The sequence below is a fragment of the Harmonia axyridis genome, chromosome 4, assembly GCF_914767665.1.
Source record: "Harmonia axyridis chromosome 4, icHarAxyr1.1, whole genome shotgun sequence".
In the NCBI taxonomy this organism is placed as follows: Eukaryota; Metazoa; Arthropoda; class Insecta; order Coleoptera; family Coccinellidae; genus Harmonia; species Harmonia axyridis.
Genome location: NC_059504.1, coordinates 14,934,364 through 14,953,942, shown reverse-complemented (window position 1 = coordinate 14,953,942; position 19,579 = coordinate 14,934,364). Strand labels below are relative to the sequence as shown.

The 19,579-nt window shown below is 31.7% G+C and overlaps 5 protein-coding genes across 5 annotated transcripts; 3 read left to right on the top strand and 2 right to left on the bottom strand.

The window, feature by feature from the left end:
- Positions 1–130: 130 nt before the first annotated feature.
- Positions 131–1,583, top strand: LOC123678804 (protein lifeguard 4-like). The gene is made up of 4 exons (XM_045616031.1): positions 131–595; positions 647–752; positions 808–959; positions 1,140–1,583. The coding sequence occupies exons 1-4, from the start codon at positions 351–353 to the stop codon at positions 1,387–1,389; spliced, it is 753 nt and encodes a 250-aa protein (XP_045471987.1). The 5' UTR covers positions 131–350; the 3' UTR covers positions 1,390–1,583.
- Positions 1,584–2,522: 939 nt separating this feature from the next.
- Positions 2,523–3,319, top strand: LOC123678332 (60S ribosomal protein L35). The gene is made up of 3 exons (XM_045615315.1): positions 2,523–2,679; positions 2,832–2,968; positions 3,054–3,319. The coding sequence occupies exons 1-3, from the start codon at positions 2,677–2,679 to the stop codon at positions 3,283–3,285; spliced, it is 372 nt and encodes a 123-aa protein (XP_045471271.1). The 5' UTR covers positions 2,523–2,676; the 3' UTR covers positions 3,286–3,319.
- A 1,676-nt stretch (positions 3,320–4,995) lies between these two features.
- Positions 4,996–6,352, bottom strand: LOC123678331 (N-terminal Xaa-Pro-Lys N-methyltransferase 1-B-like). Its single transcript, XM_045615314.1, has 2 exons — positions 5,784–6,352; positions 4,996–5,477 (listed from the first exon to the last, which is right to left on the bottom strand). Exons 1-2 carry the CDS (start codon positions 6,251–6,253, stop codon positions 5,108–5,110), a joined length of 840 nt encoding a protein of 279 aa, XP_045471270.1. The 5' UTR covers positions 6,254–6,352; the 3' UTR covers positions 4,996–5,107.
- Positions 6,353–7,975: 1,623 nt separating this feature from the next.
- Positions 7,976–9,859, bottom strand: LOC123678330 (nucleolar protein 11). Its single transcript, XM_045615313.1, has one exon. It carries the CDS (start codon positions 9,739–9,741, stop codon positions 8,020–8,022), a length of 1,722 nt encoding a protein of 573 aa, XP_045471269.1. The 5' UTR covers positions 9,742–9,859; the 3' UTR covers positions 7,976–8,019.
- A 158-nt stretch (positions 9,860–10,017) lies between these two features.
- LOC123678329 lies at positions 10,018–17,377 on the top strand. Its single transcript, XM_045615312.1, has 9 exons — positions 10,018–10,272; positions 10,325–10,478; positions 10,537–10,689; positions 10,744–10,976; positions 11,055–11,277; positions 13,157–13,282; positions 13,335–13,516; positions 14,254–14,491; positions 15,618–17,377. The coding sequence occupies exons 1-9, from the start codon at positions 10,142–10,144 to the stop codon at positions 16,104–16,106; spliced, it is 1,929 nt and encodes a 642-aa protein (XP_045471268.1). The 5' UTR covers positions 10,018–10,141; the 3' UTR covers positions 16,107–17,377.
- The last annotated feature ends 2,202 nt before the right edge of the window (positions 17,378–19,579 follow it).

The window sequence follows — 19,579 nt, the reverse complement described above, 5'->3', positions numbered from 1 at the left end:
TCAATGTCATAAACCTAATATTGTATTGTTTCGATACCAAATACTAATTATTGAATTACCGATTCCGAATAGTGTTATCGGTATCGATAAACTCTATATTCGAGAAAAATGTGATTATTTCTTTGAAAATAATTTCAGTTGTCAAAATCATATGTTTATGAATATTTTTATTCTACGTGACATATCGTAATCCTATGAAACCTAAATAAAAAGAAAGTATAACAAATCGATGTGTATCATATTTTAAATGTTTTTATGACTTCGAAGCAATAAAAATTATTGAACAGAAAAGAACGAACATTAGAACTAAACAATCGTCTCCACTAACTTCTTTAAAAGAAAAGAAAAATATGGCATCTGTACCTATCTTACAGGAGGATTTCGAAAGAGGTGGCAAAATAAACGACGAAGAATACGATTATGATATTGAAGATGATTTTGCATATAGAAATAACGTGGCAAATGCTCCTAAAGCTATTCGTCTTGGGTTCATGAGAAAGGTATATGGATTATTGAGTATGCAGTTACTCTTGACAACGATTGTAGCTGCAGTCTGCATGTATACTATTCCAGTGAAAACTTTCGTACAGACAAAGTAAATTTGTGAAAATCTCAATAATTTTCCTATTAAATTGGTTTTTTTTAGTGTTTGGATGGTATCCTTGAGTATGATACTGTCATTTGTACTTCTAATAGCTCTACATATCAAACGACGAGATACTCCTGCAAATTTAATTCTTTTGGCTGGATTTGTAAGCACCTTTTTCACTTTTCGAATAATAGATCACTAATTTTTTACTATTCTAGACAATTGTTGAAGCTTACACTATTGGAATGGTTGTTTCTTTTTATGACAAGGAAGTTGTTCTACAAGCATTGTTTTTAACATTGGCAGTTGTCGGAGGCTTAACACTATACAGTTTTCAAACAAAGAGAGATTACTCCAGTGCTTATTCAGTGTAAGTTTATTACTGGAAAGAAATATAGTACATTATGATCAACAAACTTTGTTATTCCTTCAAAATTAGTGTCTAGAGTGAATATAAACAGAGCACACATTGATTTGTATTGTGATTTTAGCTAGTAGTATTTATTTTGATATGCTTATGATTTGTCCTATACTGTTTCAATATTTGCAGGCTCTTTGCTGGACTATGTGTTTTATTTATTGGAGGAATTCTGCAAATATTCATCCAGTCAAATGGATTTGAAATGATTATGGCAATTGGAGGTGCATTCCTATTCTCAATGTTCATAGTTGTGGACACCCATATGATGATGCATCATATTTCACCAGAAGAATATATACTTGCTACAATTAATCTATACCTTGATATAATAAATTTGTTTTTACATATCTTGCGAATTTTACAAGCTTCAAGAAATTGAGAGCTTCTGGATATGCATAGTAAGATAAATGTGTGTAGCAATTTGAAGTTGTTTTTATTTTTATTTGAAATTTTTGTTGTTCATGAAGCATTTAAATCTGTTGTCAAAATTTCTATATAGATATATATATATGTATACCACATTGTGATTTGCACTGGTTTTAATGTCTTGCAAATAAAATCAGTAGAACTATATTCTGAATTTTTTTTTGGATGCCTTCATTTCCTGCATCAATAATAATCTAGTGTGGTCGTTTAAAACTACTTTAACATTTTAACAGATTTTATAGTATGTATTTTCCTTCAACAAAACTTGTATAATAAAAGCTAGAATCAATAAATCAATTAAAACTTGCAGAATAATAAATAAATTATATCCTTCAAAAAAAACTAGCACTATCTGAAGTAAGTGAATTTCCAAATGAAAAATTTTTTGTTTCTACTTCTTGAGTTCTACTTTGAAAACAATCTCTTCAATCAAAAAACCCTCAGTTCACTCTTAGGGCCTTGTTTTCATTAGGCATGACAAATTTAACTGTGGCAAAAAATTGGTTTCTTCTGATGAGTTTCTATTATTGGGATGAGAATTTATAAATCTAAAAAACGAATTCAAAGTATTAATAACATTTTTTTTTTGTTAATAACCACCTTTGTTTCTATCATAGAGTAATAAACAAATAAAATGTTTATTACTCCGAGGATTCTATTAATTTGGCGAATTGCTCAGTATTTACAGGGAGATTAGCTCGTTATACCCATTTATAAGTTTGATTACAGATGTCCCCACTTACGCATGAATCGCTAATGATTAAATTTTCTCATATTCCAATTGATTTTAAGATTTATATTAATGAATAATGAACCAATAATTGACAGTCTCAAGAAGATTGTACTACACTATTAGAATAACCTAAGAATGAATTATAAAACATTTGACAACTAATAGAAGGCGTACATCATTTGAGATTCTTGAGCTGGCATCCACGAATATTGCCATTTTTTATGTTTTGAAGTTTTTATTCCATTAGGAAGGCAATGTTAATATAAACAAGAATAGTTTTTCAAATAGTTCAGAAATAATTCAATCCATGTTAATATCACTGATTATTGTGATATTCGCATCAAAATTTATTTTCGTTATTTCCATTAGACATCAGATGCATAAAAAAAATTAATACATTTCTATGTTGGTAGCTATGGTTGTCATCGAAATTTGAGTTCCAGTATCGAGGTCTTTCTTTAACCTCTCTGAAGTTTGTGGCGTTCAAGATAAAACGCAACCACCAAAATGGTAAATTTTATTTTATCCTCTTAATCATATCACATTATTTTATTATAACATATATTTATATAACTGCTTGTATAGAGTATTGTTCTAATCTGATATTTTTTTGTATATAGTAGTATTTATGTTATTTGTTAATTAATCTTTCTGTTTTTAAGGGTAAAGTCAAGTGTTCCGATTTGAGAACTAAAGACAAAAAAGAGCTCACGAGGCAACTCGATGAGTTGAAAAAAGAACTTACTAGCCTTAGGGTGGCTAAAGTTACTGGAGGTGCCCCTTCCAAATTGTCGAAAATGTAAGTTGTTACCAGAGATGTATTTTATTACTTTCTGGTCATATTTCCTTACTTTCCGAAATTTTCAATGAAATTTTAATTTCAGCCGTGTTGTGAGGAAGGCAATTGCTAGGGTATACATTGTTATGCACCAAAAACAGAAAGAAAATTTGAGGAAGTTGTACAAAAACAAAAAGTACAAGCCTTTAGACCTCAGACCCAAGAAGACCCGTGCTATCAGGCGTGCATTGACCAAACATCAAATCAGTCTGAAAACCCCTAAAGAAATCAGGAAAATGTCTATATTCCCCCCAAGGAAATTTGCACTTAAGGCATAACCTGTAATGTAAAAAAATATAAGTTTTCATTAAGTATAGGTACTTTTATTTTGAAAATTTCTGTTTCATCCAAATTCATATAATACGAGTTCAATGTTGGAATTAGTTCTATTCAAAGACTCTGACCTGAATATGATTTGAGGTCTTTTAAAAATTCATATAATCTCATACTATCTGGTAGTTTGTTTTATCTTCCTGAACCATGTTGACAGTATAATAAAAAACGGAATGTGGACAATGCTTTAATTTTTCTCACAAGTTTACTTTTGCCACAGTTTCGAAGGCGATTTCCTCCTATTGAGAGTGTAGCTGTAAAGACTACAATTAACTAAATAGTTTTTTCACAAGTCAAATTAGACTCTGTGTGCTACATAATTTTTTCATCTGATATAAATTATTTGAGACAAAAGATTTTTTAAATACAGTTCTTATTAACTATATAAGGTAAGTATACGATAGTCGAGGTTGATTCAAAAGTACTTGATCTGTTTGAAAAATTCCAAAAATCAATGTTTCGTTCAAATATTGAATTCAAAGTATTACCATCTTTAAGGAGACTTAAATTATATATACATACGACGTAAAATTCATGTAGCCTTGTTTTTATAATTGCAATGAGATGCTCTCATAATTTATTTTAATTACTCGTACTGTACGTGATCCTAAGAAATTAATAAATAATTTCAGAATATCTCTAATACCTAGTTAAAACCACAAAACATTAATAAAACTGTTCCTGTTCTCGAAAAATGTAAAATTATTCATTACGAGGATAATGATTTTTTAATTAAATATTAAGTTAAAGGTGTGCCTATCCTTTATTTATATATAAGAGATTCTGAGCAACAATGGGATATACACTGCGCAAAAGAATTAACGCACATTATGGAAATCTCAAATTTATTCTACAACTGAAGGTGTTCTCTATGATAATTATTTTCATCAGAATTTTGCATGCATATGTTATCCACTTTCAACGTTTTTCTTCAATACAGATGTTTTTTCCCAGTAGGAATATAAAAAGATGAGATTATCAGATTTTGAATGTATTAGCTCTATTCTGAAATCAGTTGTTCTCGATCAATTCTAGTGATCAATAGTTTTTCTTTCGTTTGATTTTCTACACTCGATTAGCACTCAGACAATAAGAAATCGCCTCAGAGAATATGATTTAAGGCCTCGTGTCGCGACAAGAGGCCCAGCTCTTACCCCAGCCCATCGAAGGGCTCGTTTGGATTTTGCGAGAGAGCATATCCATTGGGAAGAGGCTGATTAGGAAAGAGTGCACTGAGCATATCTTTCATGTGGACATCTGTATACAAGGGAACGTCGATCATAATGGTAGAGGCAGAATCTAGACTCATCTGTGAAGAGAACTCTTTCCCAATCAGCCTCTTCCCAATGAATATGCTCTCTTGCAAAATCCAAACACGCCCTTCAATAAGCTGGGGTAAGAGCTTATGCATGCATAATTCTGATAAAAATAATTATCATTGAGAACACCTTCAGTTGTAAAATAAATTTGAGATTTCCATAATGTGCGTTAATTCTTTTGCGCAGTGTATTTGAAATCAATCTTGCATTTTCTAACCAACACTATTAGTTGATAAGTGAACGATTCATTGTTAAAAACTATAATTGTTGTAAAGCTAAGTTAATTTTTAGACTTCAATATGCAAGACAAACATATGAAAGAACAATAACTCCAAGCATTATGAATTATTATATCGATATCACCATCTATAATTTAAAATCGAAATTCTCAATCAATTATTGCAATAATTTATTACAAAATAATTATACATTTTAGAATATATATAAACTAACTACGATCACAGTTGGTTACACTATTTCCTGGAGATTTATCTTCTGCAGAGCTTGAAGTGATTTCTTCATCTGTTTTCTTCTGATCTTCGCTGGAAATAACTGATGAGGTTGAACAATTAATGCCAAACAATTTGTAATGTTCATTAATTTCAGGTTTGAGAACAAACATATATACAGGATATAAGGACTTCGGAAAGTCTTGTTGTTTCAGCTGTTTACAGCAATGTAATCCTGAAAATTTAAATATCTGTTTCAATAGATGCATAGGTCTTGTAAAAGAAGAATCATTTTTATCCCATTCTTCACTTCCACTAGATGTTATATTTTCCTTTACTACTATGACTCCATTTGGCCTCAATGCTTTCCTGAAATAAAAAAAAAAAAACAAGTCGTTCTAAAACGTTGGCAAAATCATAATTGATTATTTCTGTCCAAATCCCTGTGATAAATTGCTCGAATAAAAATAATATTTTGTTATTGAAAAAATATTGTTTTAATTGCCTCATAGACAAGAGTGGAGAGGATAATTCTGCATTCATCTATGTCGCCAATACTGATTATTGAATCTATAGAAAAAATCACCTAGCTGGTGAAAAATAGTTCTACTCTCATTCTATTATATATATTATCCATATTATTGAAGACCTTTTTATTTCGAATTAACCACTTACTTGCATTTGCTTAAACATATCATCAAGTCAGGATCTGTTAGATGGCCTAGAACCCACTGCATCCAAATAACGTCATATTTCCTTTCATCAGGTTCAAAAGACTGCAATCCAGTAGAATATAAATTCCCAATTTTTTCATCTGCTTGACTTCCAATATAGGCCTTGGCTTTGTTTAGAAAATTGCCATTTTGTTCTACTAAGTCCACTTTATTGAATGAATCTATCAACAAATGCTTGGTCACTCTACCGATTCCAGCTCCACAATCCAAAGCATAATCGTTGCCTGGTGGATTGTTGGAACGAAATAATTGTTTGAGAAGTAATTTTGAAGCATTAATGTCTTTTTGAGAAATAGACGAGAATCCTCCTAGCATTCCATCAACTGTAGCTGGTATTTCTGCCCAATATTCTTGAGCATTTCTGTAAAAATCATTATGGCTGTTAATTGTTTCTTCGAACTGCGAAGACATTTCGAGAAAGGAGTTGTTAAATATTTTCACACATTAAAAATGTAATAGCTCTGCAAATATTAAAAATAACAATTTTTTAGGTTAGTTCACAAATACTAATAAATTTCTTCTTCTTTGCAAAAATTGATATAGAATTGATTTGAAACGTGAAACAAAAGAAGAAATTTGGAAATTCTATGACATAACCAGAATCCGATTAACGCGGGAAATTTGAAACGCGTCGTTTTCTTATATTTCATTTTTAAATTCAAATGGGGTACTAAATATTAACAAAGTCCATTTGAAATTTCTTCATAAATAACAAAGTATATCAAGTTTTCTGAGTTAACAGTGGACATAACCTTTTGTTTTTGCAGGTGACAATATCGTTCCGGAGATTAGAGATAGAGAATAGTTTCTACAACTTCAAAATAACATATAATATAAAGAGTGTTAGCAAATAAGTGCGAGAAACTCCAGGAGTTGATTTTGTATGAAAAAGTAATAACAGTTTGCTATATAAATTTTACCTACAAATAATAATAAATTTATTTGTACACAACATAATATACATAACATAACTGTCATTAAATGAAATGCACAAAAAGATTATGCCATCAAGATATCTACTTATTTATGATCAAGAATTTCATGGCTTGTCATAATATATTAATTGAATATTTAAAATACATCGAATAAAATATTATATATGTAAAAATATATACTGTTACAGATTAAAACATGTTAAATTTGAATGATATAGGGGATAAAAACTTTAAAAAACAAACTAAAATATTGCACAAATCATCAAATGAAAAACAGGGTCAACTTTCTAAAAAATCACTCAACTTGTAAATAGTTCTCCCAGAAGCAAATTCTTCACCTTCTTGCTGAAAGCTGTCAGACGTAGTTCTTTAAATTTATTTGGAAGTTTGTTATAAAGCTTCAGACAAGTGTGGTTTGGCCCTTGTTGAGTTTTATTTATTCTAGCTGAAGAAAGTGCGAAGTGACTTTGTTCACGTGTATTATAGTTATGAAAGGTGTATAAGAACTTTCTCAGCTTTGGCACTCTGGCCCCACAGGATAATTCCATACATGGTCAAACTATGGAATGATGAGTAGTATGCGAGCCTCGCAATATCGACATTGGAAATATTTCTTATCCTCCTAATCATGAAGATGGAAGTCGATAACTTTCTTCACAACTTGGCAATGTGATTTGACTCAAATTCTAACTCGTATTCCATGACACAGGGTGTTAAAATTTTAAAAAATCTGGCTATTTATTTACTGCTAACTTTTATAATAAATCCCTGAAGTTTGTGGTACTTATTCAGTAACACCATGTGTAAAACCAACAAGGTGTTGAAATCAAATTTTGAGAAATGAGTCAGTTGGGAAATTATTCATTTATTCCCAGTTCTTGAGCAGCAAAATCTGCTGGCATCAGCGAGTAAGTGTACACAATGGTTTTCAACAAAGATTAAAATAACAATTTTAAATACATACACAAATATATTACTGAAATTTAAGGTACTCTTCGAAGTCACAGCACATTTTCTTGATATTTTTATTACAGATTATTTCAACTGGTACAAAATTGAAGACATCTATACTCTGATATATTCGAGAACTATATATTTATTATTAGCTCAATTTGAAACCACTCCAATTCAAAATTTGAAAACTAGCCCTCTACAAACACCAAAAAAAAAAAATAGAGACATTGAAAGATATAAAAAGTCCAACAAATTTACAATATTTATTTATCTTATCAAATATTACAATCATAAATGAATCGTTTCAACAGTATATTCACAATCAGCCATTTTTGTGGCTTTTTTCTTTTTAACTATTTGCTCTTTAAAAAACATACAATCTATAGGAGATGATGGACATATTGTAAGATCTCTAAATTCAGCTAATACGTCCAAAAGATTATCATCTTTTGAGGAAAAGACCACTTGAAAGTTAGCAGCAAGTATGAAATTTGCCCATTCATTAAGTTTCATACAGAATTTAGTATCACAGGTATTTTCATCATATTTCAAAACATATAATATGAAATTAAACAATTTCACAATATCATCTAATTCCAGTGTACCAAACAGACTATTTCTATTTTGCATAAATGGTTTTTCCAGGACAAGTTTTAGAATTTCATACCTTTCTAGAGGCTGTAAATCTTTATGATAATGTTCATTTAACACTTGCTTTGAGCCTTTGAATTTTTTTCTGGGAAGTTCTAGAATATACTTCATTATTTTATAATGACAATCTTCTTCAATAATACTAAAATCTTTCAAGAGAAGTTTAATGTCTCTAAGATTTGTATTTTCAATAAGTGCAGGTAAAAGATCTTTAAATATCATAGATTCTGTACATCCTTTTTCCAAATAATCCTTTAAAATGAAGTCTAATTCGCTTTTCTCCATTTCAACATCACTACACCCAATCCAACATGATTCTTCTATTTCAACCTCATCTTTTGGATTAGCACACTGACTTTTTATGAGGGTTGAGAGCAATGCCTTTTCTAAATTATAAGGAACAACTGCTAAAGTTTGGCCAACTGGTAGAAAGAGTTTATCTTGAATTTTACATAATTTGGCTCCTATAGTTTGTAGTTTAAATGGTTGTACACACTGAATTTTTTTAAATTCCATGTTATATATAAGCAATAATGCACCTTCTTGATTACTATTACCACCATATAAAGCAAGATAATCTTCATCCAGACTTATCATTGATACTGGACTTGTGCATGCTACAGTATTAAAAGTATATAATATTTTACCCAAATCGTTAGAGTTATCTTTTATAGACTTCATATATAATTTACCATCGGACCAAAGAGTAAGGAGATGGATTTGCCGATTAGACAAATGGAAGCAACAACCAGCTAAGTCATATTCAGATGTTAGGGAAACTCTTGAATATTCCAACTTATTTCCCATAAAATCAAAACTAGTCCAAAGCAAATGAGTTATTGAATTGGAATCCATATTACCTACTACAAGTGCAATGTACTTATCTGAATCTGTATAACAAGTTATTTTATCTGCAATATATTCATTTTTGTTCAGAATTTGTTCCGCTGCCAAAATTTTGTGATTTTCAAGTGCATGTTCCAAAGTTACTATATCTCCTGCCTCAAATATTACGAAACTCACAGTGTCTATCACAACTATTGTATTCACACTAGATTTAAATTTGAACTTCTTCAAATTATCCAATTTTGGGGTCTCAGGTTCCCAGCATCTTATGAACAAATGGTTGAATACAGCTACATATTTTTGAGTTTTAGAATCATAAATTACTGGTGAAGAGAATTTTTCTTTGGTTATCCAACTAAATTCCTGATTCTGGTCCATCACTCCATATTTCATTGCTATATTCTTTCCCAGCGTCACTAAAACATTTCCATTTTCAGAATCTTCTGAAATACCGAGAAGAGCCCTATGATCAATCAAAGAACATAGTCCAAAGTAATGTCCAAACTTAGCCATTCTTAAACAGCGACAATTTCTAATCACAAATCACACAATTTCTACACTTTAAAGTTTAAACACTGTAACACTAAGCAGCATGTAAACATGATTTTCTAGGTTATGTAACCTTATTTTAGATTAATGTTTTCTATCTTCACTGAACTATAGAACAAACTTATCTTCTCTTTTGAACGATCTTCACTGCGTCATATCTCTATCTCTCATGAGTCATGTCTGTTCCATAGAACTAATATCCATATTGGATATTAGGTCTATGGTCTGTTCCGATATGTCAATCTTGTTTATAACCTCAGAGTTTAAAATTCTAACCCATTTTTAAAACAATCAACAATTCTTTACAATCACAGATAACAGAGTTTACAATCATTCAATCTCAACTGAAATTTTATTGTTCAACATGATAACTCGACGAAAATTAAAACTTCGGAATAAATTAATCATAATTTTTTTCGTTACTCTCTCCATATTTTTTTTATACACAGGAATAAGATATGCTTTTCCTCCTGAAATTGATAGAGAAACTCTTTTGTGAGTGATTTGTTTCATATTATCCACAATACTTTGAGTGATTTTATTACAGGAAACAAATTGAACTCAGTATAGCTAAAGAAAATGATTCTTTACTATGTAAACCTCCAAATTTGCTTGTTTATTCACCTGAAATGATGAAATTTATTCATAATGTACGTCCTATTGACTGTAAACCAGCTGGAACCAATTGGGTGAAATGTAAAGTGAGCAGTAATAAATATCTTCATACGATGATAATATTGTTACAAATTTAACATTTAGGGTTCTATTTGTTCAATTCAAGAGGAAGCTATAAATGCTTATGGAAAAATTCAATGCGAATTCACAGATATACTTAGAGTGGATGATTATGAGAATAAAGAGGGCAAAACCACTATTGTAGATGACACATATCAGTTAATTGAGAGTGATCTGGTATTCAATAATAAACATACATTATGAATAATGATCTTAATTTGAATGTTTTAGGTTAAAGTAGCATGTAAATCAGCTAGTAGTAAGTGGTCTACAGTTTTAACCACTATAAGAAAAAATGACACCCTTTGGAGGGAATCTAGTTGGGATAAAATTCCAGACGAAGCTCTTAAAATGAACGTCCTTATGTTCGGTGTTGATTCAGTTTCAAGAAATTTATTTATGAGAAAGCTGCCCCAAACATTCAATTATATTACGAAAAGTTTGAAGGGTTTAGTTTTGAAAGGGTTAGTTGCTGAGTAGTTTCATGTTTTGTCATATACAATTATCAAGATTTTAATGAGTTCTTTTTTTTTATATTACAGTTACAATATTGTTGGAGATGGTACACCTCAAGCACTTATTCCTATGTTAACTGGTAAAACAGAATTGGAACTTCCTGACACAAGAAAACGATTTCAAGGTACTGAATTTGTTAATTCTTATCCCTTTATTTGGAATGAATTTAAAAAGGCTGGTTATGTGACTGGATATTTGGAGGATATGCCACTTTACGGAGTTTTTACTTATAGATTGAAGGGATTCCAGGTATCTATTCCTTTAAGATAGTGGAAAGTAGTCATACTTTTTTGTGAAGTAGAAACTAGTGTTGGGCATAATCGGATGTTTTCAATAATCGGTTATTCGATAACCGAGCATTTCAAAAATCGGATGTTTATTCAAATAAAAATCCTCGTATGCTATCATATATGACCTTCAATGCGTTGAAAAAGTTTAAATATCGTCGGCAATAGCCAAAGATTCCCGAATACGTTGCGCTAAGTAATAAACTACACATTTTATCACTTAGTAGACATTTGGATCATTCAGTCACCGGGAAAAATTCATTACTCGTCTGCAACTTCGGGAAATCACTCCGATGCCTGAGATTTATGTCATTCATGAAATCTTTAAATTTTTATTCCATTCACACCAATAATTAGGGAATACTTGAGTTCCTATTCCTAATTTATTTGAAACTGGAGTTGAAGTTTCATAAATTGGAAATAATATGCATTTGGCATGTCAGAGTGATCTCAACAAAAAAATACATTTTCTGAATTGAAGGCAGGAAAGTACAAAGCCATTAATGAATTATTAGAAACCCTTATTCCTATAAAATAAAAGGGAATAAGCTCTCATACATTTCAGTCTCTTTCAGTTCGAATGTTCCAACGAAAGTAATTTCATCTTGAAACGATTAATTATTTCCGAAAATAAAAATGCGTCCTGGAGCCAAAAAGTCGTTTGTTTGGAAATACTTCAGCAAAGCTGATAATCAAGTGGCTGTGTGTCTATTTTGTGAAAAAAATTTCAAATATTTTGGAAGAACAACTAATCTTCATTTTTCCGTTTCAGTTTCTACAATTCAAATATACTACACCTCAGTTTTCAGTGAGGTGGTGCGAAATATTCCCAAAAAAAAAAGATCACCCACACACATACTCTTCACTGATCGAGTCCAAGTTATTTTGTTATTCGTTATTCCTAAATCCTAATTAGATTCTTATCATCAACACGATTTAATTTACGAGCACGAGAATCAAAAATTTAATTATCGGAAACGTACACGAGGATTCCTCGTCGAGTACGAGTAGGTACAGCATATGAATAACGAAATCAAACGAAGACTTCGAGTCTCCGCACCGAAGTTTGAGTGCCGAGTATTTAGCGATGCGAACATTTCGATGCTCGGATGTTACCGAGCATTTTAAAAATCGGTTAACCGAATATTTCTATCCAAGGATGCCCATGACTAGTAGAAACTACTAAATTTAAAGTATTCAAAATAATGAATGATTGTAACATCATATCACGATTTTTGTGGCTCTCTATTTACTCTATTACAATATATATAACACCATAACTTTTTTCTTGATGTAAGACAAGTATCAAAATAGTTATTTATAATACAAGTGCAGAAGGCATTGATATTCTTCCACGAGTTCAAAATTCAAAAATGAGCCACGAAGTGGCGAGTTTTTGAATGAACGAGTGGTAGAATGAGCCTTCTGTACGAGTATTATACATTATTTTCTCTAATTCATTGCATTTTTATTGAAATTAATAAAATATTTCCATAAATCTCATTTAGTGATTTTTGCATCGAAAAATGTTGGTTGGCAGAACTGATTTCTTTAAGGCAAATTGATGAATTGACAGATAAAGCCGTGGCGGAAAGTTCGGAGTACCAACATATAATAATAAAATATAACCATGAAAACTGTACGTTTCTGATATATTCTCGCACGATTTTGTTCTACGAGATGTGGAAGAATGAACGGAATAACCACAGAATTAGAGAAATCAAGTTTAAGCCATCATTCCTTTTGGGTGCAACAATTTTAATAAAACTGAGTTTAAAAGTCCATTTATTTGTTATTAAATTCTGATGAATGTCTGAAACTGAAATCTCATTGACCAATAGGAATCGCCCACGGACCATTATATGAGGCCTTATTATTTGGCAGAGCAATCAGAACATAAAAAGTGGCCTAAATTGTGCACCGCCAACACACCTCGGCACAAAGTTATGACGAATTTTATCAAAGATGTAAGTAAAAGTGTCTTCGACTTGAACTTGCCTTTTATGATTTTTCTTCTAGTTTTATCAAACCTATCAGGCTAAACCTAAATTTATGTTTGGGTTCCATGGTGAATTATCTCATGACGATTATAATTTAGTTGGTGCAGCAGACAAAGATTTTAAAGTGTTTTTACAAGATTTAAATGAGTCTAATTTATTGAATAACACAGTTTTAATAATATTTGCAGATCATGGTCATAGGTGAGTGGCCTTATTTTACATATTTTAGAAACTTTTAGTTTAACTTATTTATGCAATTATTACTATGTATTTTGCTAGGCCTGCAAATGCTTTGTTTTCAGGGTGTTAAAGTTGGAATTTTTATTTTAAGTTTGTTTCTCATGGTATTTCCCCTTCTCAAGATATTTAACTTAAATTTGGCAAAGATTTCCATTTCTAATTCAAAGTTTTCATCATGTGATAATATGCTCATTTTGAATGCAAATCTATAGGGTGATATTTTTTTCTGGAACAGTCCCTGCTTCTTTCATCCAGAACTTTTTTGGTGGACCACTACACTTTTTGGTTTCTTGTAGTTTTGTCGTATCTGCTACTGAATTTGAGAAAAAATTTCAAACAATCATCTAGTGATCCTCAGGAAAATCGAAATTTTCATAAATATATTATTATAGAGTTAGTAAGCTATGATGAATAAATTAATTTTAAGTTTTATTACTGTTTTTACCCAATCTGTAGGTTGTACCTTGAAAACTAATTGTTTGCAGGTCCATGTTTTTACGACTTTTTTCTTAAAATGATTCGAGGAATCTCTCATTTTTCTTTGTACCTCCAATTCAGAAACACCCTGTATAAATTAATTTTTTTGATTTTTCATAAATACCATGAATATTAACTATTATTAAATTAATTTTGTACCACACAATGCACTGAACATAATGATCCATTAATTTAAGTAATTTGTTCATTACTAATTTTAGGTTTGCCGAAATAAGAAATACTCTACAAGGAAAACAAGAAGAAAGATTACCATTTTTTTCAGTGATATTGCCTCCTTGGTTCCAAAAAAAATACCGCAAGCTTTATAAATCTTTAGCAGCAAATGTTGAGAGATTAGTAACCCCGTTTGATGTTCACGCAATGTTGAAGAGTGTGCTGAACATGGACATTAATGAAAAGAATGACAAGAATGGAAGATCCATTTCCTTATTATCAGAGGTAATATTTTAAATGCAATTAGAGATGTGTTTACTAACTTTACTAAAGAAAAATTTTGAAGTTCTCCACACCTTTTTATTTTAGAGCGGTTCTACTTAGATATTCAAAAAATTTTGGATTCAATTTGAATGGTTAATAAGTTTCATTCGAATAAATTTTATAGTAATCTTAACCAGTATCCCCTAAGCCTTTTTCGTACCAATTTCAGGGCTTATGGCTCATTTCTATTGTCTTGCATGATTACACTATGCTTTTTTGAGTCTTATTTCAGGCCTAATTATTGAGCTTCAAAGTTATTTTTGAGGTCATGCTCATAGATATTTGAGAGATTAATATCAAATTTTCTACCACAAATAAGCAACAAAATATGAATTGAAATAACAAAAAGCATCACATTTAACTGTTATAGTCCTTGTCCATCCTAATTTGAGTTAGATCATGTTAAACAGATGAGAGATGGTGTTGGTTAACCTGAGTTTTGACATTTTTTAAGCGCAGTCAGACAACACGAAAAAAGCCAAGTGTGATTCTTTATACTAAAAACTAATGCAACACTATATATCTATGATCACCTTTCTTTTTAATTTGGTGTAATTTTATTTATATGACCTCAATTTACAAAGATTAATTTTAATTATAAAGGGTTTCCAATAAGAGGTTTCCTTTTGATATTAAAAAAAGAAGAATTCCTTCTTCAAGATCTTGAATCGAGAGTGGAGCATTGGCATAGAACTTATCTTTCACGTGGCCCCAAAGAAAAAAGTCTTAAATCACCAGATCTTGTTGGCTAATTGTAATCACCTCTACGAGAAATAACTCGACCAGGAATCTTTTCTTACAAAATTATTATTTGGAGAGCGGGCTATTCGAAGTGAAACCTTTAATTGGAAAACCCTATAGGTAACAATAAAAAGCTTTTGCAGGAAATTGCACTAAATGAAAATCAAAAAATCACTGTTCGGTAATTAACAGACAGAATTTCTCATCAGTGAGTTGATCCCTATCGCTTGTGGCCACTTTTGTCTAATAATTCGAAAATGACAGACATTCAGGCAAAATGATCACTTTATCTAGAATGATGAAAAAAAAAATGTTTGGCTGTTCATCTCTCACTATCTGTTCGCAGATTCCTACAAATAGAACTTGCTCAAAGGCCTTCATAGAACCTCATTGGTGTGCATGTTTGGCTTGGCATCCATTGGAAATAACTTCTCCGATAATACCTTACCTGAGTAAGACCTTGATTGAAACATTGAATAACTATACTGATCAGTATCGGAATTTATGTGATGTATGGAAACTGCAAAAGATAAACTGGGCCAGTAAGCTGATACCGAATGAAAATTTAGTCAAATTCAGGCAAAATTCTGATCGTGACGGTTTTGCAGCTGATCTAAGTGCTGATACACAAATCGAAACAGAGGCATACCAAATAAGTGTAGAATTAACACCAGATGGTGCCTTATTTGAAGCCAGTGTTACTCATAAAATATCAGATGACAGTTTTTTGGTCAGGATTAGTGATATAAGTAGAATAAATATGTATGGAAAACAGGCAAGATGTATTGAAGACAATTATCCTCATCTCAGAAAGTTTTGTCACTGCAAAAATTGAAACTGTATATATCTCAAACAGTATTGAAGAGAATTTTGAACGCCACATCTACACAACATTAATGATTTATAATTTTGAACAGATTCTAGTCATAATTTTTGTTTGAAAATAGATTCTCTTAGAGCCAACATATGATTGAATGAATGGAAGGATTCAGAAATTAACCATCTGAATTATTTAATAATCATTTATTTCAGACCTCGATTACAGTTGTATTACAAATCTTAAAATTCAATTTCAATATTCTCAACTGAATATTGAAGAAGTTTAAAGATATTGATATCCTAATAGATTGGATTTTTAAAATAAATCATTTTGACAAAAGAAATATGCAAAAGAAAAGCTGTAAGAAAAAAGATAATTCAAATGAATTTTCTTGTTATTGGATTGTGTTGATGTTATTCTCAGTATATTGCTTATCTCATTTTAAACTTGTACATACTTGTGGTCCCTGGACCGGAGTATATATAAATCTTAAGATCAATATTAGTATAAGGCTTTTTTGGTTACGAAATAATAGTTCCTTTAACGGGCTGCTAATATACAAGGTGTTCCAAATTGTAGGTACAAAGGAAAATGAGTGATTCCTTGAATAATTTTAAGAAAAAAAGGAGTATAAACGTTTTGAATGCAAATCTTCAGGGTGATATTTTTTCTGGAACAGTGCCTGCTTCTTTCCTCCGGATTTTTTTTTTGTGGCCCACTGGTAGAAAAATGTGAAAAGAAACTTTGGTCCATTACTACAATTTTTGGTTTTTTGTAGTTTTGTCGTAGCTGACCGATTTTGAGAAAAAAAATCAAACAGTTCTCTATTAATCTTCAGCAAAATCCAAATTATTGTGAAGATCCATTTTGCATGCTGTGATGAATAAATTAATTATAGGTTTTGGTACTTATTCCCAATCTATAATAGAAGGGTGAGAATTGGTAAAACCTTTTTCCATAAAATTATCCAAAGAATCTCTCATTTTCCTTTGTACCTCCAATTAAGGAAAACCCTGTATTCAAATTAATATTCATGACATATTATGAATTTTTCGAAATGTATTATTTTAAGATGGAAAATTTTTCTTTACACGATTAGTTAACTGATGCATTATCGGATATAAGGACCTCATTAAAAGATAAGTGCCTTATGTTGTATTATGTTTTAATGACTCTTTTGCCAGAAAAGTATTTTCAAGTTTTACCTAACATCAATATGTATTATAATTTTTTTCTCATTGTGTTTTGTATATTTTTTTATTGGAAATAAAAGTAATAAAAAAATACTGCCAGAGAGTGTAACACTAAGTTTCTTACTGGAATACCCATACTAAATTTTATAGAAATCGGACTAATATAACGCTAAATATTGAAATCCTGGGAGTTTCATTTTTGCATATGAATTAGATGGAACTCTTAACTAACTCTGAAAAAGCTGAAATTTTGATGGAATCACTTTTTTCCTAACCCGAATGCCAATTCTCATTGAAATCAAACAAAAACCTTATATCACTGAATTTTTTTAATATGTACCTCCTCAAACACATTCCAACGAAAACCTAGAAATTAAGTTTTTTCCGGGTAGATTCAAATGCCGAATCTGACTAATTTAAAAAATACAGATTCGCTTGATATGAAATTTTCATTTATATGTAAAATAAAAATGTTGAGTTGAAATTTTGCATGGTAATATAAAACAATTTCAAGCTTCGATGGAATTCAGTTTGGACCATGGTCTCAATTTGCCTGAAGCTATCGCTTTGCGACCTTTTGGTTTTTTCATACAAATTTGATGGGATTTCTGTTTCTGTCAGAACTCAAAAGACACAATTTGGTTTTTCGCAGTGCATCAGTTGAAGAATATCTTCTTTCGGCCATAACTTCAGAACGCCTGAAACTATCGCTTTGCGACCTGAAGGTTTTTTCATGCAAATTTGATGGAATTTCTGTTTCCGTTAAAAAAAATCCTATCATTACATTTGAAATTTCGAAGTAACATGAACAAAACAATGAACTTCTGACTTAGCGCCCCCTATCGAAATCAGCAAAAACAAATTTATCGTGACTATATTTTGTCCTCAATCAACAAGATATTATCTCTCAGAAAAGATCTAATTTGCTCAAAAATGTTGAGCCAAACTCAACATTACACAATGCATTGCAGGCATTTCAATCAGTAAGTTTTCTCCCTTTCAGCTACCCTTATTTGATGTCGTAAAATCGAAAGTGACAATTCAAAAAGATAGAGAATTTTCCAAGGATTACAGTGATGATATTTTTTCTTCAACTTCATATGAAACATTTTCGAGTAAAATTCATTTTTCTACTCAACGATAGCTATTACGCCCCCTAGCGGTAGAGGTATGAACTTCAAAATAATTTTCAGTGTGTTCTCTTGTACACTTTAGTAGTAAAATTTTTTTACCGCAAGTCTCTACGATGAGTGGATCCTGAGATATAGCCGCTTATTTGCCCACCCTGTACAGTCTCTGTCGACTCCCGCGTTTCGACGACTTTAACCATTCGCAAATCTAGCAATTGCCTACCTTTTCCTTTTTTTATCGAGAGAAATCCACCTTATGGACACCCAACAAATCTCGACAAATGTAAAACACCTATCGGCATACCCATAGGGCATACTCACTAAAAACCTCCATTACACATCCGCCAAACACGTAGAGAAAGGTTCCAAGGACGCAAACCTTCCTCTTACGCATTCAGCCTCAGTGCGGCCGGCTCACCAAGGGTTTGGTACTCTACGGCGGAATGTCCTTCTTATTTCACGTTGTCCTGCCCTAAGGAGTGTGGGATAAGGCAGAAGCAATTCGTTGAAGGTGGTAGAGTCATTCAACAGGTAGCCTAAAAAGCGTGAGGCAACTACTCGTCAATGATCTCCCTCGTTCTGTGGTTTCCTCCATAGCTCTGATTATGGAACTCAAGCCTTAGGTAGTTCCCCGCAGGGACTTTATCGGCAAGCCTCCTCCCTTCGAACTTAATCTTCCACGCCTCTTGACCCTGCTCTTGCGAACTTGCACAACTAACACAAACCCCAAATCCTCACAGCATAGGATTAGCCTCAGTTTGTGCAGGGAAGTTATAAGGATGGGGGTTTTTAGAAGGAGTTTAGTAGTTTTGACTGTGAGCAGAGTACTAGCATACTTTTTCGTTATCCTCGTTTCCTAAGATTCGAGGTCGTTAAAGTCATAGTATCCTCGAATAGTGTACCGAGAATTACACTTAAAGTCCTAAACTAGCGCCTGCGGAAACATAAGTTACCCCTATTCTACCACGTACTCACAGCCAAATGTAGCCATCTTCTTGCTTTCTTCTCGGCCTCTTGTGTCTTCTTCTGCTAGACCTGTCAATGATTTTCACCTACCTTTATGGCCTCTTTCTGGTCGGTTCTGCGTCTCTCTGGTGGACCCTGCCGGCCGGCCAGCTGGCTGTTCTACTTCTCTTCCCGTGTTGCTCGTTCTGCTAGAACCTGT